Source organism: Pteronotus mesoamericanus, unplaced genomic scaffold, assembly GCF_021234165.1.
Source record: "Pteronotus mesoamericanus isolate MK-2021 breed Mesoamerican mustached bat unplaced genomic scaffold, CSHL_Meso_final contig_181, whole genome shotgun sequence".
In the NCBI taxonomy this organism is placed as follows: domain Eukaryota; kingdom Metazoa; phylum Chordata; class Mammalia; order Chiroptera; family Mormoopidae; genus Pteronotus; species Pteronotus mesoamericanus.
Window position 1 is genome coordinate 10279497 of NW_026555077.1, and position 22952 is coordinate 10302448.

The window sequence follows — 22952 nt, forward strand, 5'->3', positions numbered from 1 at the left end:
ATTCTATGATATTTCTGGATGTGGACAGGGAATGGTTTACTTATTGATTTATTATTGGGCTGTTGACAGGTAGAGGCAGTAATCAAGTATGCCCAGAGTTATTTGGATTATATTTTTCCAAAATTTCATACCTAACTATGAAAGATAGCTGTAACCTCTTGTTAAAATCTTCTTCCTTTAGAACTAAACTGAGTATAGTTCTATCCTGACTTAGTAGTCAGGCTGTTAGACCAAAATTAAAGGAGTATACATTGACCAGATATGATCTAAAGATAAGTAAAACTATTCTGGGTACAAACTGAAAATCAAACACATACAACACCATTTGACTTCATGAAGGTGAAGAAGTCTAAGAAACTCATGTGTAAAGCTGCAAAATAAAATTTGGTATTAAACTCACCTCTACAAACCACCAAGTTTAAAAAAAGAAAAAATGCATTCAAAGCTACTCGCACTCCACATGGCCAGGTGCAATGGGAAGGGGATTTGGCTAGTGCTATGGACTTTCAATAAAGCAAGCTTAGCAACCACAGTCAGTGCTATTGTGAAGGAACTTAATGAAGCATAGTGTTAAGACCTTGAGCTCTTGATGATTCAGACAACTTAGATTTAAATCCAGGCACACCTAGTTATTATGAGAACCTGGGCAAGTTATATACTCTCATTATGCTTCAAATTCCTTATCTATACAATGAGAATAATAGTAATAATAATAGATTACTCAACATATTGTTGTGGTGATTGTAAAGATATTTAACATGTAAAACAGTACAAGGCATTTAGAAAGCCTTCAATTAATGATAGCCTCATTATCATTACTAGCAGTGATGTATACCACCAGAGAAAACTGGAAAGGGCATATTGCCAGGAAGAAATGAAAAGAATTCTGACTTAAGTTAGAGTGTATTACCAAAAGAGTTCAAGGAAAAGAAGCTCTAGCAGCAATGAACCACCACTTTATGAGCATCCTTAGGGTCTGACATTGGGGATTATCTCATGGACTCAAAGTCATCAGCTCCCATATCAGTCGCAGACTGCCTCACTGCCTTCCATGGTGGGCAGCAGCTGGGATTCATACATGGCACTCCAAACAAGGAATCAACAAACAAAAATTCCAATTATGAATTCACATTGCGCGAACTTCTACGTCAACTAAGGGGCCATGGAGTATAGTTCAAAGGTTTCCCTTAAGTCTCTGGAGAAATAATTTATAGCCATCATTATTCTCTGATTTCATTAAAACCCAGAGCACATTATGAATTCTCCATGTTGGTGAATGGCAGCTGAGGATAATCATGGTGGTGAGAATAAGTCTACAAATGCTATAAATGGTTCAGTACTAAATGACTAAAATATTTAAATGGAGGACATTAAGAGGTCATTTCAAACTACAACTGTTTGTTAAGGTTTTACAAAAGAAGTGTATAGTCTGAGTATTTACATAGGTTTAAATAATGCAGAGGGAATTGGAGGAATAGGGATGAAGCAAGCAGCCCAATCAGATACTCCATGACATGACATCAACAGCTCAGAGAAAGAAAAAAAAAACCCATTTTTAAGATATTTGAAAAATAATGACTTTGTTTTTCTAAAACAGAGTTCATGGAGGAAAATAATGAAAAAGAAAAGTAGAGAAATAAGAAAGAACCAGTATTTTAGTGAGTCCTGTACCCCTAGATAAGTCTAGACTTTCATGGTAAATGAGGGAATTCACTACAACTTTGAAGAAATGACACTGAGACTAGGGTGGATAAAGGAAACAAAAATTGGAGGCCAAAAATGCCTAGAAACCTATTAATTCCACTTTTTACCACAAAAAGGCTCCTCCTCTCTGAGATCCTATAATACCTTATCTCTGTTCTTTTATAACCATTACTTTTGTATATATCTTGTTTTGTCTACTAGAGACAGCAGAACTAATTAGTTAAGGCATGAATATAAATCCCAGTTTACTATGTCCTTAGCACCTACCTGTGCCTCAGTTTCCTAGGCTACAAAATAGAGATAATCAAAGGACCTGCGTCAGAGTCACGTTATGAGGATTCAATCACTTAAAACATGTAATGTGTTTAGAACAATGTCTAGCTCATAAAAAGTTGTATAGTGCTCCTATTCCCATTTTTTTTTAAGTCTCTTGAGGGAAGGATCTATGTTAGATTCAACTTTATTTCCCCAAAAGTATTTAACACAGTAGTAAGTACTTGATAATTGTTAAGAACAATGAAAGACAATCTAGAGTAGCCATAATAAGAATGTGACTAACAGGATTTAGCAGATGATTAAATAAAGACAGTAACAAAGAAGGCAGAGGCAGATGCTCCTGAGGTGTCCAATCTGTACAACTGGGAAAGTAACAATGGGATTAAGAGAAGTCAAAAAGGAAACTCATTTGTGAATGAAAGGGAGGTATGGCATGTTTGGCTTTAGCTCTCTTAAGGCTCGCATGATAATGAGTCACAACAGCTTTGGCAGGACAGAAAATCTGGAGAGGAGCAGGTGCACAGCCATAATTTGGGAAATCATTTACCTAAAGGTAACCATAGAAGAACTTTAAGGATTTTGAGATTTTTCATTAATTAAGACCACCTTTTTCTCCTAAATTCAAAATAGTTTGGTGGTGGTATACTCCTATTCATCATCTCATCTAAATCAGCCTAACTGCCATAAATTAGAGTTGAGTACTAAAAATTCTATGTAGTAAAAAGTCCATATTTTAAGAGATTATTAAAGAAATTTAACCATGGTATTGAGCTATCCGTAAAACTGCTGGTAAAATATTTTAAATGAAAATCATAAAAAGATAACTTAGAACTTACCCCGAATCACAGAAACAATTCCACAGTCCCTGGCCATGACTCCAGAGTAAGCGATTAAAAACCCGGTTAAAAATCCGATATAAATGTAGTTCATCGACATCAGCTACCTTCCAGATACGTGGAAGAATTGTACGAATACTTGTTTTTACTATGTCCAAAACCTAGTAGAAAAAAAACCAAAGTATTTCAAAATCTAGGTGTATATATGTGTGCATCTAAAATTCAAATATAAAAATATTTAAAGATGAATACAACAAACACACACAGACTCACTCAAAAATGAACAAAAGCACAGAATAAAAAGTCCAGAAATAGATCCATGTATTCATGAAACTTTGGTATATAACATAGGTGGAAAGTTCAACCATTGTAGTTAAGATTAAATTTAATCTAACAAGAGGATATATAACCCTTGTAAACAATTATGCACTCAACATATGAACACCCAAATATGTAAAGAAAATCTTGATGGACATAAAAGGAGAGATCGACAAGAATGCAGTCATAGTCTCTTGACCCCATTGACATCAATAGCTAGATCTTCCAGTCATAGTCTCTTGACCCCATTGAACCACCCCATTGACATCAATAGCTAGATCTTCCAGAAAGAAAATCATCAAGAAAATGGATGACTTAAATGGCACACTAGATCAGATAGATTCAATTGATATCTTGATAACTTCAGAGAATTTCACAAAGCAGCAAAATATACATTCTTTTCATGTGCACATAGAATATTTTCTAGGATAGAACACATGTTAGGACACAAAACAAGTTTCAATAAATTTAAGAAGACTGAAATCATATCAAGCATCTTCTCTGACCATAATGGTATGAAACTAGAAATGAATCACAAGAGAAAAACTGAAAAATACACAAAGACAAAAAGGCTAAATAACATGTTACTAAACAATGAATGGGTTAATAATGAGATCAAGAAAAATGTCAAAACTACCTTGAAACAAAAGGAAATGAAAACACAACACCCCCATATTGATGGGACACAGCAAAAGCAGTCCAAAGGAAAAAAAAAATCACTGCATTACCGGCCTAACTCAAGAAACAAGAAAAATCTCAAATAATCTAACTTTATACATTTAAAGGAACTTGAAAAAGAACAACAAAGCCCAAAGGGAGCAGAAAGAAGGACATAATAAAGATCAGAGAAGAAATAAAAGAAATAGAATCTAAAAACAAAAATACAAAAGATCAATGAAACCAAGAGGTGGTTCATTGGAAAGAAAAGCAAGATGAATAAATATTTAACCAGGTTCATCAAGAAAAAAAAGAGAGAAGATCCAAATAAATAAAATCAGAAATAAAAGAGACACAACTGACACCGCAGAAATACAAAAGATTGTAAGAAAATATTACAAACAACTGTGTAGCAACAAATCGGACAATATGGACAAAATGGATAAATTCCTAGAAACATACAATCTTCCAAAACTGAATCATGAAGGATCAGAGAATCTGTTCAGGCAGATTACAACTAGTAAAACTGAAGCAGTAATAAAAAAAACTCCCAACAAACCAAAGTCATGGAGCAGATGGTGTCACAGGTGAATTTTACTAAGCATGCAAAAAAAAGAACTAACACCTCTCCTTCTCAAACAATTTGCAAAAGGCAAGAGGAGAGAAGACTTCCCAATTCATTTTATGAGGCCAGCATTATCCTAATCCAAAAACAGATAAAGACACTACAAAGAAAGAAAATGATAGCTAATATCCGTGATGAACATAGATGCTAAAATCCTCAGCAAAGTATTAGCAAACCACATCCAGCAAAACATTTAAAGGATCATACAGTGCAATCGAGTGGGATTTATTCTGCAATGCAAGGTTGGTTCAACATCTGCAAATCAATAAACATGACACACTACATTCAAAAATGAAGGCTAAAAACCACATGATCTTATCAATAGATGAAGAAAAGGCATTTGATATAATCCATCAATTTATGATAAAAACTCTCAGAAAACAGGGAAAACAATGAACATACCTCAATGAAATTAAGATCATATATGACAAACCCACAGTCAACATCAGACTCAATGGGCAAAAACTACAAGTGTTTCCCCTAAGACCAGGAACAAGACAGATATGTCCACTTTCACCCCTCTTATTCAACATAGTACTAGAAGTCCTACCCACAGCAATCAGAAAAGAAGAAAAAATAAAATACATCTAAATTGGAAATGAAAAAGTAAAACTGTCACTATTTATAGGTGACATAATGGTGTATATGGAGAACTCTAAAGACTCTACCAAAAAACTGCTAGACTGATCAATGAATTCAGTAAAATAGCAGGATACAAAATATATGTCCAGAAATCTGTTCCATTTCTATACACCAATAATGAACTATCAGAAAAGGAAACTAAGAAAACAATCCCACTCTCGACCACTTCAAAAAAAGTAAATAAAATACCTTGGAATAAATTTAACCAAGGATGTAAAAGACCTGTACAAAAGTTACAAGACACTGAAGAAAAAAAATCTCTTTTAGAAAAATAAATACTAATGAATATAATTATTCTAATTTCAGTTTACCAAAGAATCTTTTTCACTTTCAATTTCATTTATCTAATTAAAGGAATTCCTTATTATAAATATCACAGTAAAAGGTAAAAAAAGGAAGGACTTCCAAACCTAAAGGCTGAATGAAGAGATGATTTATCCACAGTCACAAATGTATGGATAAATGGAAGCTGATAAAAGAAGAAGAATTTAATTTGCTTTTCTTTAAAACAGCTAGCTGTATTTAAAGAAGTGTATTCTTTCTCTCAGCTCAAGGCAAATTTAGACTAAACTCAGTTTAAAATCAGTTTTGTAAAAAGTTTCAAAATAACATTTTATTTATAGAGGTTATAGAGGAATATCAACTGCAGCTTCTCACAAAGAATTGTGTAAGCAGCATCGTTCCTTCCCTTCCTGTTCCAGCTTCTTCCACTGTGAAGTGGGAACAGTATTCAAATCCCGCTGGTCAGGGGTGTGTTAGGTGAATGGGAGGGGAAGGAGGGGAGACACTCCAATCTGCAATAAAATGGCTGGTGAAAAACCTGTCCTGGAAAAGCACGTTATTACCAATAATGAATGCTTAATTACAAAGAGAAATTTAAAAAAAAAAACTTTAATATGAATTATTCACAATAATGCTGGTATAATATGCATACTGTGCATTAATTCATACCTTTTAAAAACAATTTTCTATGAAGCTATTAGCTTCACTCTTTATATTCTGAATATAGAAAGCAGTACTCAGGACTGATGTGATATAAGAATCAACACTAACAGTAAAGAATATATTTAAAAGATTTCTCTTCTTAATTTTTCTTTGTACTGTCTATATATTAGTGTGTAATAGCAGGCCAAAAGTCATAATGCAGGAAGAATTTTTTAAGTAACAAAGATAACCAATAAATTGGTCTCAAGAATAAATGTGAGTTCTATATAATGAAATTTAAAAGTATCAACGATACTGGGAGTTTTAACATTACCATAATATCACACTCTATTATTAGATAATTATTCAACTTTAAAGTGATAAAGCATTTGAGATTACGGGTTATTCATTCACTTATTTTAATGCACTTTCTGGTAAAATGTATTATGATGCATACGAACGAAAGAGAAGGGCAACTAATGTGTTGGCTGCCTACTCTATGCCAAGCACTGTACTAGGTGCATTATTTAGAGCAGACTCCCCTAGCTACTACTCTGGTTATGTTTTATTCTTGATCTAGACGCAGGAATTTTAAAAGCAGGGTGGTCTCATATCCTAGCCCACATATGACTAAAAGCAGCAACGTCAGGAAGGCACCAGGGAGTTAGGGGTGGAGAATGCTTCTGCTGCACTCCTAACATTTCCTCCACCGCGGACATGGATAAATCCTCAGGTCTGTGGCCCTCCAAGCACCTCTGCCTGAGAAGTGACTTCCGAGGATGATGAGACTAGCATGGACTGGGCCACCCAGGAACTTGCCCCTTCTTTTCCAGACCACCCCACTGGGGACATACATTCTCCCTTGCTTCTCTTAGCCTCCAGTTTTAAAGGAGCCTCCCCAGGGAGGAAAGCTCTGGTCCCATGGAGCAAAGTGGGTTTGGGAGACCTGTAATTTGAAGATCATGAGGACACGCAGGGAAGGGAGAAAGAATGCAGATCCCTCATCTCTCCTGTGAGCCTTCAACAGCGGTTCCCTCTGCCTGGAGCAGTTTTCCCCTACCTGTTCACCTGGTGAACTTCTCTGTCTTAACCCAAATACCACTTCTTCAGGGAGACCCTCACCTGCCACTAAACTACTGTATGATCCCTTAATGCCCAGTTCTTTCCTATTAATAACATCTCACTGTATTTTAATTTCCCATTTAATTATTGGAAACTGTTACCTACATAAAGGAAGGAATTATGCCCATTCTGATAATAAACATACCATGCCCCCAAGGCTCAAGACATGTATAGAACTTAGTAGGTGTTTGTCTTAGTAAAATTGTTCCTTGCAAGAAAGTAAAATCTTGCAGACAAGGGGAAAATCAGAGCTAATGTTTATTGACTGCTTACTAAGAACGAAGTAGCTTCAAAGCACTTTTCTGAGCACTTTTACATATAGCAATTCATTTAAACCTTAGAACAAAAATGTGAGGCAGATACGGGTGGTCCACAGTCCCTTTCCAAAAATCCTGAGACAGGCAAAAGTAACACATAACTTTCTGTCAGGTCATTGTCACCCAAAAAGTTCAAGTGGATTAGTTTTGCTGCCCCATGTTTATGAAAATTATTTTGGTTTTGAAACATGTTGGATCTCAATTTTAAGGATGAAAAAACTCAGGCATAGAACAGATAAGTAATTTACCCAACATTACACAGCTAATACATGGACAGGTGTGTGGCCAGACCTATGCTCTTAGACACTATCTAACACCTCATAATTAACATGATCTGTCCAGATGCCACGAGCAAAACCCTAGAAGAGAATCCAAATGTTTCTGCTAAGACTGAAATTCACCTCTAGTTATATAATACTTGAGAAGATGGGTGGGGTCGCTGTGCATAAACAAGGCCCATGGGGACCTTGGCTTAAGGACTAGTTTGCTTAAAAGATCCTACAGGTGGGGAGACAACAACTGCCCCTTTAGCAAAACACCCACTAAATAACTTTAGAAAGGCAGAGAGCAGGCAGGCGGGAGAACAGACTGGGATGAGGAAAACCAGTGCCAGCTCTTTCTGCAATGCTCTTTTGGATTTCTGGGTGATCTGGGGTTAGAAGGAAACGGACGAAAGATAAATAATCTGTGAAACACAAAAACAAATAGTCAGCCAGGTGCCCTTTGTGTTTAGCTGTGGACTCAAGTGAGGCAAACTTACAGAATATAGGTATCCATTTCCTGACAGTTTGACTTTTAAAAGTACCCCAATCCAACATTAAGCTCTCCAAGGGAAAAATAAATAAATGGAAGATTCTGTTAATGAAAACATTAATAAAATGAAAGGACTTGTCTTTTCCATATGAAATATAGTACATTTGAAGTCATAAAGCACAAAAATTAATATTTTTGCAAGAACATACAGATGTTGAATGACAAACTGCTCCATATGGCTGAACAGTTGGTCCTAAATTAAAATAATGGCATGAGGTGAAGGAGGTTTAGAAACAACATTAAAATTACTACATGCTGTAGTAATGATGCATACGGCAGCCATGGCTATAGGGTAAAGGCATCTCTGCTGATGCAAAACAAACAGCTTTGTACAGCATCTATGTCAGAGCAAATTAAAAAAAAAGGAGAGATGGAAAATAATATCACTAAAATGCATGCAAAAGCAACTATGGTAAGTTTTTTTTTTTAAATGACTATTTAGAGAAAAATATTCTTGATAAACAAGGATCTCTTAGAACCCTAAAATAAGTGCACATAAAGTACAACCATAATATCACTACTTATTTCTCTTCATCCTCCAATCTTAGTTTATGCCTAGAGAACAAACAAATTTGGCATTCCTCAAAAACCAACACTGCAATATTTTTATACCTCGTATATTCCTTACAAACTATATAAAAAGCAACTGCATTCTGGGCAGAAAGCTAAATCATGCTCATGTGAAGTTACCACAACATGACATTAAATAAGATTAGCTGTTTCCTTTTCACCTTATGGAGATTCTTTTCAGTATTTAATTCCTACATCCTTGACCCTTAAATTTTACACCCATTATGGAAAATCTGAAATAAGGCATGTGTGTATGGCATTCTTAAGAGTTTTACAACATTCTAATGAGCAGCCAGCAAATGCTCTGTTCCTGAAGATACATATTTCAACAAGGCACTTTAAATGGAATTCAGAGATTTAAATGAGTCTTGTGTATTCCACATGTAGCATAGTGCTCAGGACATGGTAGTCCTTCAATTAATACTGTTCAATGCATGGTTGAATAAGCAAATAAATAAATGAAGAAACAACTCTCCAAATCCCCAATATGTCTATCATAGTTTATGTACAAAATTGGCAACCAATAAACGTTTGTCAAATTAAATCACACACCACGCAGCCTTTGTGGCAGCCAAGGAGACATGTCATTTGAATTAACCTGTTTCTAAGAGTGCAGTTAACTGACAGCTTCTCATTCAGGATCGCTGCAACACTCAAGCCAAGCATATGCTCTCCCCAGACTGCTTCCGGCCAAGGATCGAGCATGGCTGGGTACCAGAGAACTACTTATGTCCACTTCAAACCCCTAAAAAGCAGTCTTTGTTCTAGGCTTCCCATCAGCTGGACGGGGCTTTCTCTGAATTCCACTGAAGTCTGAGGTTCTTCCTCCTCAGTTCTGATGCATTTCACACACAGGTGTCAGACATACATTGCACTCTAAAGACTCTTCCTACCTACTCAAACTCACTTGCCCCTTTATCTTTCTTGAGTGTTTTCTCTTATAAATCTCTTTCACTGCTAATTCATTCTCATGTCTGCTGAACTCACAGAGCCTTCCAATGATTATTGACTACTGTCACAGTCAAAAGAAGGATATATCTGATTAACCCACATCTAAATGTAAATAAGTCCTTGGCCTTCTAAATGGGCAACTTTTTATAATAATCTAATTCTACATTCCACAGCTGACCCACATTTCTAGGTTTCTTTCTGTTTTCCTGGATGTGGTTTCCAGCTTTATAAAGCAATAGCACAGGTTTCAATGGATAGTCAAATAAACGGTCAATATGTTACAACCCAAGAGACAACTTTTACACCTCATTTCTACATATTCTACCTAATTCTACATATGAAGAATACTTAGTATAATAAAATGCATCAGAGAAACAGCCTGGCATCAGGACCCTTAGTAGAAAAGAAAAAAATCAGCCTGCATTTTACACCTTCAAAGACCAGAGCCCCTTCCCATGTGTCTCACTTCCTCACAAGATCCCTCCGATGCTTAATTTTCTAAATGTCAGAGAAGTTCTGAGAAATTACCTGCCCCAAGCAAAGGGCAGAGGCGGTATTGGAACCAAGTCCCTAAGACCGCAAGTCCAGTACCTCTTTCCACTAATGTCACCCCTTTAATATCAATATAGAAAGCTTTTTAAAAAGTTTAATGTGCTTTTCAGCTCATTATTAGCTCTCTTGTTGTCAAAAAAAAAATTTCAGTCAGCCAATCTCTGATTCTATTTTACGTCTGATTTCAACTGAAAAAAGGTAGGACAGAGGTAAAGAAAACTTATTTATATATATTTTTATATGTTATCTCTACTTATTATATATACTATATATTTATATATAATATATAAATAAAATCAGCTAAGCATATTTAAGTTTATCCCAGTGACTACTTCCATCCTGTATCTCTGTGAATTTTATATATTTGACTTAATTCTAATGCTATTGATAAAATGGACAAAACATTTTAAAAATCTCAAATAAAAAGAAATCTTTGTTTATGTTAAAGCTCAATGCCTCCATTGCTGGCTTGCTTGCTGATTGGCTGTGACGATGTGTACATTTGTTATGCATGTTTTTATGAATTAGCATGAAAAGAAGCCATTAGTTCAGGGAGATTAACTTTACAAAAATGAAAATCTTTATAAAAATTTGTTTCCTTATTATTCAAATATTACTCCTGGGCACAAGCGTGTGAACTGCCCTCCCGGTAAGCGGGAGGCCGCCATCACTGGGCTGGCGCCGCCCAACGCTGCCCTCCGCTTCTCCTGGGAGAGCCTGCTCTTTGCTTTGTATGTGAGGAATTAGAGTCTGTTTTGGAGAAAAAGCCTCTTGAAGAACAAAATGTTGAGAAAAGAAAAAGACACACAATGATCATGACCATAGCAAGAAAAACTGCTACAAATAAGCTGCACAAGTGTAAAAGCTGGGCTTCCCCTTCTCATCACCACCGAGGCCTCCCATCCCCGGTCACGTTTGCAGGGCCACCAGGAAAGTGGGCAATTCTGCACAATAAGCTAACTCTACTTATGCTCGTCCCTTACTTCTTCCAAGAGTCAACATCCAAGCTATGAATTCTTTTGCCCAACATATATTTGTCTTTTAATTAATTACCTATGTAGAAGAATAACTGTAATTCTTTGGATAAGTGCAAACTATAGGACTTGACCAAGCTCTCTATTGGAGATGAGGTATCTTATTACTTTTTATAAGCACAAATGAAATACAGTACCTTTGATTTTTGTGAAAAACAGAAGAAACAAAGCAGCTCAGAGAAAGGGCAGTTAGGTACACAAATTGTAATAAAAACCACGGGCCCTCATATTAGGGTTTCCACTCCCTTAACATAGCAGTGTATGGTAAACACAGAGATGTGGTTGCGCATCTGAGAACTGGAGGAAAGGATTACACAAAGATAACTCAGTCCAAATATTCTTAGAGTAAATACATACAGAAGAAGTAGAAATACTGGCGTAAGTACTTGCTAGTAATTTACAAGCAAGCATTATTTTGACTCAAAATTTATAAACCCAATTGAGCACAATAAACCTAAACATGAAATGTTTTCTTCCAATTCATGAATATTATCATTATTCACACTATTACTATTCACACACATCATTTGATCATCCCATACAATGGTTATCAGACCTTCTCATAACACGTTAAAAAACAGACTAGCATTGCCTTAATTTGTTGTTGCTGTTCAAAGAAACACATATCACTAGTAAAGAAAGAAGGGCACAGAAGGACGTTAGCTTGCTATTGACAGAGTTCATCAAAGCATCCAGAATCAAATCCACTTAACAAATGCTTACGAAAAGGCTTTTATAGGTGAGGTGACTACAAAATGAGACATACCCCCTAGCTTTTAAAGAGGTAGAAAAATTAATACAGAGACCTCTCAAGGCAGATCATAAGTACAACCAAGTACAATGAAGATTTCAGCAGGGACAGACAATGGTTGGTAAGGGATGCGGGGAATGAGAGGCTTCCCAGAAACACTTGTCTCCCTGGCAGTATCCCATTTTTAGAAGGATTATTTTAACTTGAAAAATATACAGAAATATACAAAAACAAAAGGAAAACTGACACCAAATGTCACCACTTTCCTTCCCCTGACTCAGTAAGTCTACCCTCCAGAAAGACATTATCTTAATATTTTGGTGCCTTGTTTTTCAAATTTTTTAATACTAGATATATATGTTTAAAATATCATAGACACATAGGCTGTTTAAAACGGGGCAAAACATATTGCATAACTTGTTTAATTTACTGTCTTGATATCTTTTCCCTGTGCTACAAGGAAGAGAAAAAGCTGACAGAGGCAGTCATCCTTTGAGATGCCCAAGGCAATGTGGCCCTTATTGGACATTCTTACAAATCCTCCAGTGGAATTTCTCAGCAGGAAAATAACTGAGAAATGCCATGTTTAAGAACATATTTACAAGGTTACTCTGGTCTGTCTACATCTGCAGTTAAATGCAGTAGCCACTAGACACATTTGGCTATTTAAATTTAAATCAATTAAAAGTTCTGTTCCTCAGTCACAATAGCCACATTTCAAGGGCTCACTATTGTAGTCACACGTGGCTAGTGACCACTGTATTGGACATGACAGATATAGAACATTTCCACCATTGTAGAAAGTTCTATGGGACAACACTCAGAGTAAAGAAACCTGGCATTTTAATTTAATTGAGTAGAGAATGGAAGTTAGTCACAAAGACTATATGGATGACTGATGGAGAATACAAATTAAGGCCACCCAAGTCTGGGAGGCTCCCTCTTTGCCACTGGGAGCTACATAGTTGGCACTAGTCATTCTGAACCCACAATGCCTACCTCCCGGTATTAAAAAGGGACACCTGAGAGCTAACAGGCACAGACTCCCAGCAACCAGGCATTGGGTGGCTGCTCACAGCTTGTATCTTTCACTCAGAATTAGTTAATTTGGCTACTTTTACTAATATATGTTTGTTTCATATGTCATGAGTCGCAATGTTGTGATGTGTCTCAGGTTAAGATCTATGAGTCCTGAATAGTACATTTAACAAACCTGAATAGCATGGATGTACTATAGTTTATGTAACCTTAAATCTATTAATAGACTCTTAGGCTGCTTCAAATATTATGCTTTCACAAATGCCACTGCAATGAATGTTCACATAAAATTTTTAATACATTCAACTATTATTCTGGAAGGGTTTTGCTGAGTCATAAGGTTATGGTCACTTGTAATTTTAATAGATACTGCAAATTACCTTCCTAAAGAGTTGTACCAATGTATTCTCCCTCAAATTATATAGTAAGGAACCTTTTATCCATACTATTTCCATGACTGGATATTATCTGTCTTATTAATTGTTGCCAATATGATAGTTTTTACTTGCCCTTCCTTCATTATTAGTGAAGCCAAGGTGCTAGTTACACATTAATTAGCTATTTGAAGGTAAATTGTCTTTTCATGGCCTTTTTGTACACTTGCCATTTTATGTATTAATATTTATAGGATAGTTTGTCTTTTGTTGATTGATTCAGAGGAGGTGTTGGTTTTACTGGTATTTGTGTTTTCTGTGCTGCAAAAATCTGTTTACCTCACTTCATCCCCACCCTCCTCGCTGCTTCTGCCTCTTAGCTTGGTTTAAGACATCTTTTGCCATCTGTTAAGTTTTTATGTAATTAACTCTGTCAATCTTTTTTTAAAGACTTCTGGGTTTTAGGCCTTTCTCAAAAAGTGTTTCCCATTCTAAGATTATAAACACAACCTTCTATATTTTCTTTTAAACTTCTAATACTTTCTTTTTTACAAATAAAGTTGTAGTCTATCTAGAATTAAGTTTTGTATATGGTAAGAGGAAAGAGTCCAACTTAATTTTCTTACAAACAGATAATCAACTGTTTCAGTAGCATTTAGGGGGAAAATTATCTTTTCTCCATAGATTTAAAATGTCACATTTATCATGTGTTAATATCTTATAAATATTTTATTCTGTTTCTGGACTATTTGTTTTAATTAGCAACTTACCTACACTATTCTAACCTCTGGATGACAAGAAGTACATGGACTTGAGGAAACTCAGGATACTTCTTCTAATAAAAGGTCTATTTTTTAATCAATCAAGGCCATAGCCAGTTATCTGGCAAAATTTATCAGTGTTTATAATGTATTTTGCAACCTAATCCTGTCAGCTTTGCTATACCCTCCTTCACATAGCACAGTATTTGGCACATGGCAGAATATCAAGCAATTATTTGCTGAATATGTTAATATGCAATAATTTATTCAGATGAAAGTAAATAAATTCAAAGTAATCACTGGATTAATGTGAACTTTCAGCTTATTAGCAGTAAATCCTAGAAAAGGGAATTAATAGCTTGCATTACTGAAGGAATACAACTTCACCAAAGCTCCTAAGATAGTATCTCTCCCCCAAAATAATGTTGCAGTGCATTCGATGGGCTGCTCAGACTACTGGCCACTCCCCTCTCCTACTCCCCAAGACAGCTATTACACACCTTCCACTGTGTCCTCGAATCTCCAAAAGCCCCTCCGCATCGGAGGAACCACATCTCCCACCACGCAGACCTCCCACCACAGACAGACGGCAAAATTTCTGAATACACAGTCTAGTAATATATATTGTAGCAGACAGTAAAATATTTACTACATATACTGGACACATAATAAACAATCTAATGACTGGCCTCTGCCTTCCCTCCTATTCCAATAAATGCTCCCGGTCGGGACAAACCTTCCCACCTTACTTACTCGAGGACTGTCTACCACCTCCCTTTCCTCTCTTCTAGATCATTTTCAATACTGCACAAACTGCAAATCTCTTCATCTTTGAAAATAACTTGTCATTAACCCATAACCTTCTCCCTCAACAGCAAAATTCCTTGAAAAAAGAAAATGCTGGTACTAGCTATGTTTTCTTCCTCTCTACCTTTCACCTTGAACCTGCTCCATTCAAGGTTTTGTAAGCTCTATGAGACCATGGGTTTTATTAATTCACATTTTTATCCTCAGAACCTAGAACAGGGACTGAAACATAGTAGGTATGCAATAATTATTTTTTGAAGAAACGAGTAAACAAATAAATGTATATATAGTTTGACTATGAATGTGGCTTAATGATCCTAGCTTAAGACATAATCTAAAAGGGAAACCTTGGTTGGGGGCATTACTCACTTTTCGCTGTTTTACAGAGTCCAATTTTATGAGCCAATATGAAGCCACTTTTGTTTTATGATACTTCCAGTTACCAATGATCTGTTGTGGGCGAGAAACATTAAGAAATATAACCTAGAATTTTCCACAAAAGTAGCAAGTAAAAAGTAAATAAACGGGTTGAAACCAATTTTAGGTAATAAAATGAAAGCACTATAATACCAATTGCAATAAAGAATGTCTACTTTCATAAAAAGGCATGTGCAAAGATTTCTAACATAAGGTTAAGAGGCCATCTGAACCTAAAGCTTTTGCTTCTTGCTGTAAAAGCAGACAATCTCTAATGAATAAAAATCAAATGGCTTTAGGCACATAAGGTTTGGAAAGAAGCCCAAGACATAGATTTCCCATATTAATTCCAAAATCTGTATTTACCACATCACCCATAATAACAGAATATTGAATAATACAGTAGAAGATAGCCAATATATATTATCTCTTTGTTTTTGCCAAATCTGCAAAATTTCTGAATATATATTATAGTAATATATATTGTGGCAAACAGATTAAAATATTTATTACATATAGTTAACATATAGTAAACAATCTAATAACTGAAATAATTATTTTCATTAATTATTTAAGTCCATTTTTTTTTTAGAATAATCATATTAGCCACAAATGTCAGTTCTACTCCCTGATTATCTAAGTTTTCTTCTGCCTGATTCAAAAGGTGGTATCCTACTAATATCACTAAAAAGTATAAATAAAATGTCTGGTACAAAATCATTGGCTATATTTAGAAAATATCTTGATTAAATAAAACAACATAGGTAAATAAAACATGTCTAGCATAATGCATTATAACTAATGTTCATTTTTCTTCTTTGATGTAACTAACAAATAGCAGTTCATTTGTAAACAAGATGCTCTTTTCACTTTAAAAATATATATATATATAACAACACAATGCATAACATTTGGGAACTTTGTTTACAACTATGTCACAATTACAAAATAGAAATGGACATTATTGATTTTTAATTAAGAAAGTCATTTTATTATTATTCATTTGGTGGCTGTTTCTAGACAGTTGTTTTAGACAAAAATACTGCTAAAAAAGTAAAAAAAGGCAAGTGCATAGCTGTAGTTTATCCTACAACTGGCCACAAGATGGTGCCTTCTCCTCCAGAAAATAATACTAGGCAAACCAGAAAACAAAATTCTATTACTGAGGAATTACCTAGGAACAACAATTGGAAAAGGGTGTTTGGATGAAAAGATAGAACTTTAAATTAAGAAATGTTCTTTCACCAGAAATATTTAGAGAACTTGGACCTTTTTTCTAATTAAGAAAAGTTATTGACTTTAACGTGAATTTTAGGACTCTGCCATTTTCGAATGTTCCACTGGGTGGTGCAAATGTGTGTGTAACAAGAAAATCTCAAAATTTGACCAAAACCATCCACAGTGTCACATCTCATTCCATATTAGATCTTTCCAAATCTTTATAAAAGCAGCTTTAATTTGATATGTCTTTAATCATTAAGGACAATAACTGAATAACATGAATTTTCACTTGATGAAGCAGTTGCATCATTAAAATGGGACAACGCACTAAAAGATATTTTGCATTGCTAATTATAAATGTGATCTCACTGCTCATGAATCATAATAATTAAAATAGTCACTGTATTTTCTAAAGCTTGTGGAGGTTGAAAAGAACATTAATTAAGTTTACTATATCATTGAGAATAATGCCATTGGGAAATAAACTTTAATATTCTAAGAAGAATAAGAGGCACGAGCTCCTTGGAATTTTATATATTGATACATCAAATACTCACATCTTCTACCAGAAGTAATGATTCTGCATCTGATTTTCCTGGAAACCGGATCTTCATGTCCTTGAGAACAAATAAGGTCTGACTTGTTAGATCATCTTCTTGTTCTTTTGTTCTCAGTCCCCGCAAAGACTCACTCTTAAATTTGAAAGAATACAGATATTTGGAGGGGGTCTTATTTCATTGTGCCACTATAATCTGAAAGATATTTCTAGGTAAAAATAATGTGCTTTTAATTGGGGAAAAAAACAATGAAAAAGAAAGAAAATAATTCTTTTACATTTATTCTTAGAATTAAATTCTTAGGATTAAATGGATATGACTTCCCAAAAGTGTCTTTCACACTTCCACACAGTTGTATTTTAGTTAGCTCCCAATACTAAAAAACAAAAGTTATGAATGGTTAAAAAAGACTTCCTGGTCAAAAGTTTCATTTGCAACACATACCTTAGGCAATTTTCTTTTTTTAATTTTTAGAGAGGAGAAAGGAGAAAGAAAAAGAGGGAGAGAAACATCAATGTGAGAGATAAATATCAATCATATCGATTAGTTGCCTCTCGTATGTGCCCAACCAGTGACCAAACCCACAACCTAAGCATGTGCTCCGACCAGGAATCAAACTGGCGACTCATGGCTTTGCAGGACAACACCCAACCAACTAAGTCACACTGGTCAGGGCTCCTTAGGCAATTCTCGATTAGGAAAAAAAAATAATAATTGTTAACATGTGAAAGTCACTGACTTGTATTTTCCAGATTCATCAATTTGTTAATGTCATCCACATTACATAAGCAAATTAAATAAATTCTTGGTCTTTGTGAGGGCACCTGGAGTTATCTATTTGAGTGTCAACAAAAAAGTCTGATAGCAAAATAAATTTACTGACTTCCTCAATACTGAATCTCCAGGATTCATACTAAGGAGGGAATATTATATGTTAAGTTAATATACAGAAAACATAATGCTGTATTTCAGTACTGTAAGGATAATTTATCAATGGTTTATTTTTTAACCTATTAACCAAGAGTTCCATTGAAAAAGATTCTCCATACAACAAATTTCCCCAAATTTGTAAATATATGGCACAATACACTACAAAATCATATTTACTCTAATGATCTTCAACAAAATTATCCTACTCCATAGGAAAATGGAAAATAAAATGCTATTCTCAGTCCTCGAGTCTATGATAGACTGTTCTGCCTTCTAAGATAAAGTACAGGTTGATAAATTGAACAATCCAAACTCCAGGAGATCGTGAGTTGAATGATGGAAAGGACCAGAGGTTCAATCTGTCTTTCTCCCAGGTGATCCCTTTGCCACCTAAATCCTCAGTACAGTGCTTCCTGTATCTCCATAGAAGCAAAGTAGATGACTTACCATCTGAGAGTTGGTGGAGCTGGCATCATTACTATGAGGCAGATGCCTCATGTAGGAGGAAGCACGGTTTAAGGAATGTGACCGAGAGGTTGAAGTTGGCCGGGGTGCTGACATCATTTGTTGAGCAGACAGGGGCCGGATATCTGCACTAGAAGGTGACTGAGAAGAGATGGACCGAGGGCAACTGAATGAACGTCTTATGGAGCCTATCGGTGATGGAGAAGAGGGATAGTTAATAGAAGTCTCCCATCATATTTGGTCTACATAAACTAACAATTAGACCACATGATAGAACCATGGCAGTACATGTGCAGAACTTGGTGCAGAACCTCTGTCATGTATAAAGAATGGCTACCATGAGAATAATATTTAAACAGCGCTTTAATTTTCTGTTCTTGAAACATGACATAAAAGAACAAGAAGAGAAGAAAACTAACATTTATGGAGCACGTTCTATAAGCTAGGCATCTTGCTATATACATACACTTATATCTTATCTTATATCTGAGAGATATTTATCTCTCACATTGATGTTTCTCTCCCTCTCTTTCTTCCTCCTTTCTCCTCTCTAAAAATTAAAAAAAGATACATACACATATCTTAATCCTCCTTATAGAAACCCACAGAGATGGGACTCCCCATCACCTGGAAGCTCAAGAAAAGAACTTTCTCAAGGTTGCATGACAAGACAGTATGCCAAGCTCAGGTTTAAATCCTGAACTATTAATGCCAGTGTCTCCCTCTTCCCCAAAAATGCTATCCACTATCCTTGGATTAGGCTGGTCATTCATTAGAATCTGTATATAGGTTATAAACAATATTTTACAGCAAGGGTCATTGTAAGGGATGGACAGCAGTCTAGAGAATGGCCAGGAAAATAGACAAGATACAGAATTTTGGGCTCTTGAGGAAAAAAAAAAACCAGAAGAAAAGCATAAAGATTATCTTAATGGACTTTAAATATATAATCATTATAAGGGTGGTACAAGACAGTTTTCTAATTCACAAGAGAAAAGAATTAAAAAACTAGATTTAAATTCCCACAGCAAAAGGTTTTAGTGAAGAAAATATATCTGGAACTAAAGGGTTGTTATCAAAACAAACGTGTAGGGAAAACTGTAGGCTATCTTCCCCAATGTATATTGAGAAAATTTAAAAGAGGAAATCTTCTATCCCAGGTAAATTTGATTCCTGGCACAGGAAAATAGAGTATCACTCAATATCATCAACATTTATATATATTTTTAGTTCATATATTTTGTATACCTTCTGTCCTACACACTCTCTTTGCTTTGGATATATCAATCTTCATTGGTTAAATAATTTAATAAAACTCACATAAAGGCAGGTTGAATAGCCAAATATTTCTCTTCATTAGCTGTTGAAAAAAATTTAAACCTTTTTAAAGGCAGTAGATATATAAACCTTATATTTAGGGACATACTTCTAAATAATATCTTGAATAGATAATCATCTAATACTTCTCATTTGGTTCTAAAGAGCACAAAAAAGTATACTCATTCGAGCTATAAAATATGTTTTTAAAATGCTTCCATTTGTTCAAACTAGTAACTTCCATCTCAATTTGAAAATCACACCATTTTTTTGAAAAAACAGTGCTTCTAGAGAAGGGTTGTATGGGGAACATACCACTAGTCAATCTTCTACTAAGCTAGTACCCTGAAACCATGCGCTACAGCTTGCACCTGGGTTTCTCCTTTAAGGCTTATGGTGATGGTTTAGACATTTATATCATGATCATAGGTACAGAAGGAAAATATCCTTTCTCTTGAATAACCAAAGATTCCCTATTTCCCCCGCATACACTAAAAATTCAGACAGAGTAATAAGTAGTTAGACCTGCCAATGATATTTAGGTCAGTGAATAAAAAGTTGCAACTTACCTACATATATTATGTGAAAAAATTTCATATAGTTTTGTATATGACTACCTTACATCAAACCAAAATATATTTTTCAAAATCATAACAAGTTTGAATTTCCTAGGTTAACCGTCTACAACAGAGAGTATTACACATAACCTGGATTTTGTCCTCAGTCATGATCATCACTTTGGACAGAAAATTCAAAGAGGGTTTGTGGTTTTGTTATTACTTAGTGTAGGAGGGAATATAAAAGTGAAGGCCTTATAGCAATTTCTAATGATTAAAATATAATACTTAGGAAAAAAGATATGTAATGGAATTAGGCTATTTTGAGTACACTCTTTGTCTCATCTTAATTCATTCCCTTACTGGTCTAAGAAAAAAGAATGATCTCAGAGCTATAGGAACCTGAGCAGATTTTCTTAACCCTACCCTGAGGGATGCGCACATTAGCCAACAGGGGTCAAAAAAACTGACAAAATCTGGGCAGAACATGGTCAGCTTCCAAAAAGAGGAACAGAGTCATACTTACACAGACACAGAGAAAGTACTTAAGACGTCTTTCAGAAAAAAGGAAGAAATTGATAAAATAGCTACAAACTCTGGAACAGGTGGTCAATAAACATACCTTAAATGAGTATTTAAATAAACAAATAAAATTGAATGTGATACATTATTTCCCCTCCAAACACATAAAATTGAATGGGATACATTATTTCCCCTCCAAACACATAAACCCTCAGACAGGATCATTTTAGCAGGTATCTTTGTGGAATAATTTAGAAGTAAATGAAAGACCATTAAAATCTTCATCTATTAGTTCTGCATTCCTCACGCATTCTGCCACAAGTATGGAACTCCTGGTTTAACAGACACACTGTCAGGGAAGCTAACATGTGAAACCATTGCTGAAGAGCCACAAAGGCTCACAATGGTGTTTATTACATGACTGCACCAGTCCCATTAGTGGGGCCCTGGGACGATGAAGGGCAGGCACACAGGGAAACGAGAGGCGGGGGGGAAACGAGAGGCGGGGGGGTAAGAGCGGGTCCTGCACGGGAGACAGCATCAGGCAGGGCTGTCTCACGGGGCAAACGGTGATGCTGGACACCTGGGGTGGAAAGGAGAATCATGGACACAAGAGGGCACATTAGGGATCAAAGGAGAGTCAGAGAAAGGAGGATGAAGAGAAAGTGTGAAAAGAAATGAAGGAAGAAAGAAAAAAGGAAACTGAAAAGGAAGGAGTCAAAGAAGCTGGTAGGTTACGCTCCCGAATACACACCGAAAGCCGACTTCAGTGCTATCTGGGATGAGAATGAGAGGAAACAAAACTATTTCACAGTTGTGGGGATTGCAGATACATCCCAGCCAAATACCTAGAGACACAGACTTTTTAAAAAATAGGTGAGAATACACAACAAAATGGGTGACAGAGAGGTAGGAAAAGCAGGAAAGGGAATGAGAGAATATATTGGCTTAAGAGAGAAGGCAATCAGCAGAACAGCCAAGCATCACATTTTATATACCCATGTAAAAGTATATAAACTTTTGCCCTGGATGGGTGTCTCAGTGGGTTAGAGTGCCATTCTGTACACCAGTGTGGACTCCCGGTTAGGGCACATGGCTAGGTTGCGGGTTTGATCCAGGGTCGGGGCATGTAGGGAGGGCAACTGATCGATGTTTTCCTCTCACATCAATGTTTCTCTCTCTCTCTCTCCCCACCCGCTTCTTCTCTCTAAAATCAGTAAACAGATCCTCAGGTGAGGATTTTTTTTTTAAAGTCAAGGGCTTAACAAAAACTATTAAATATAGAAGAACAAACTATAGAGATCCCTGTAGTCAACCCTTCATGTTCTACTTGAAGAGCCTGAAGGGGATTGTGGGATGTGCCCAGATCGGTTAGGGAAGGAAATGGGACAGAATCCAGGTCTCCTCACACACGACAAGAGTTCATTTGGCCCAAGGTCCTTTTATTGAGTTGTTTCACAATTCATCGTATAACAACTAAATTAGGAGAAATTAACTTACTGGATGGTTGAATTAATTTGTAGTGGTTGGACTGCTTAAGGTTATAAGTAACTTGCTTTTCCCGTTTCTTATTCTGGTACTCTTCTTTCTCCTCTTCATCTGACTCCGAGGAGCTGCTGCTGCTGTCATAGCTGCTATCACTGCTGTAGTACTTCTGCCTTCTCATTATCTCTGTACTCTCAGGCATGGAACACAGAGGCTAAAATACAGGAAAATGTGTTATTTTGTCAGACTTCCAAAAAAAAAAAAAAGACTTATGAACACGATTACTTACTACTTTCAATTCCCCACTTATGCATACTGCTTTTCACTGGAACCTGAAAATCTCGCGAAGTGCTATTGCTACAGTGCTGCTATTAGCCCACAATGCAATTCACTAATTTTTCTGTTCCTG

The 22952-nt window shown here is 35.7% G+C and overlaps 1 protein-coding gene across 6 annotated transcripts in view; it reads right to left on the minus strand.

Annotated features, from left to right (window-relative positions):
* TTLL7 (tubulin tyrosine ligase like 7) overlaps window positions 1-22952 on the minus strand; it is a 138504-nt gene that overhangs the window by 25877 nt on the left and 89675 nt on the right. For 5 of the 6 annotated variants that reach the window (XM_054566907.1, XM_054566902.1, XM_054566903.1 and 2 more), the window contains 5 exons: window positions 22559-22757; window positions 18645-18850; window positions 17268-17402; window positions 15442-15522; window positions 2817-2977 (listed from right to left, as the gene is read on the minus strand). In XM_054566907.1, the coding sequence (XP_054422882.1) occupies window positions 2817-2977; window positions 15442-15522; window positions 17268-17402; window positions 18645-18850; window positions 22559-22757 (782 nt within the window). The remainder of the gene's footprint in view (window positions 1-2816; window positions 2978-15441; window positions 15523-17267; window positions 17403-18644; window positions 18851-22558; window positions 22758-22952) is intronic. The other variant, XM_054566906.1, reaches the window with a different exon arrangement.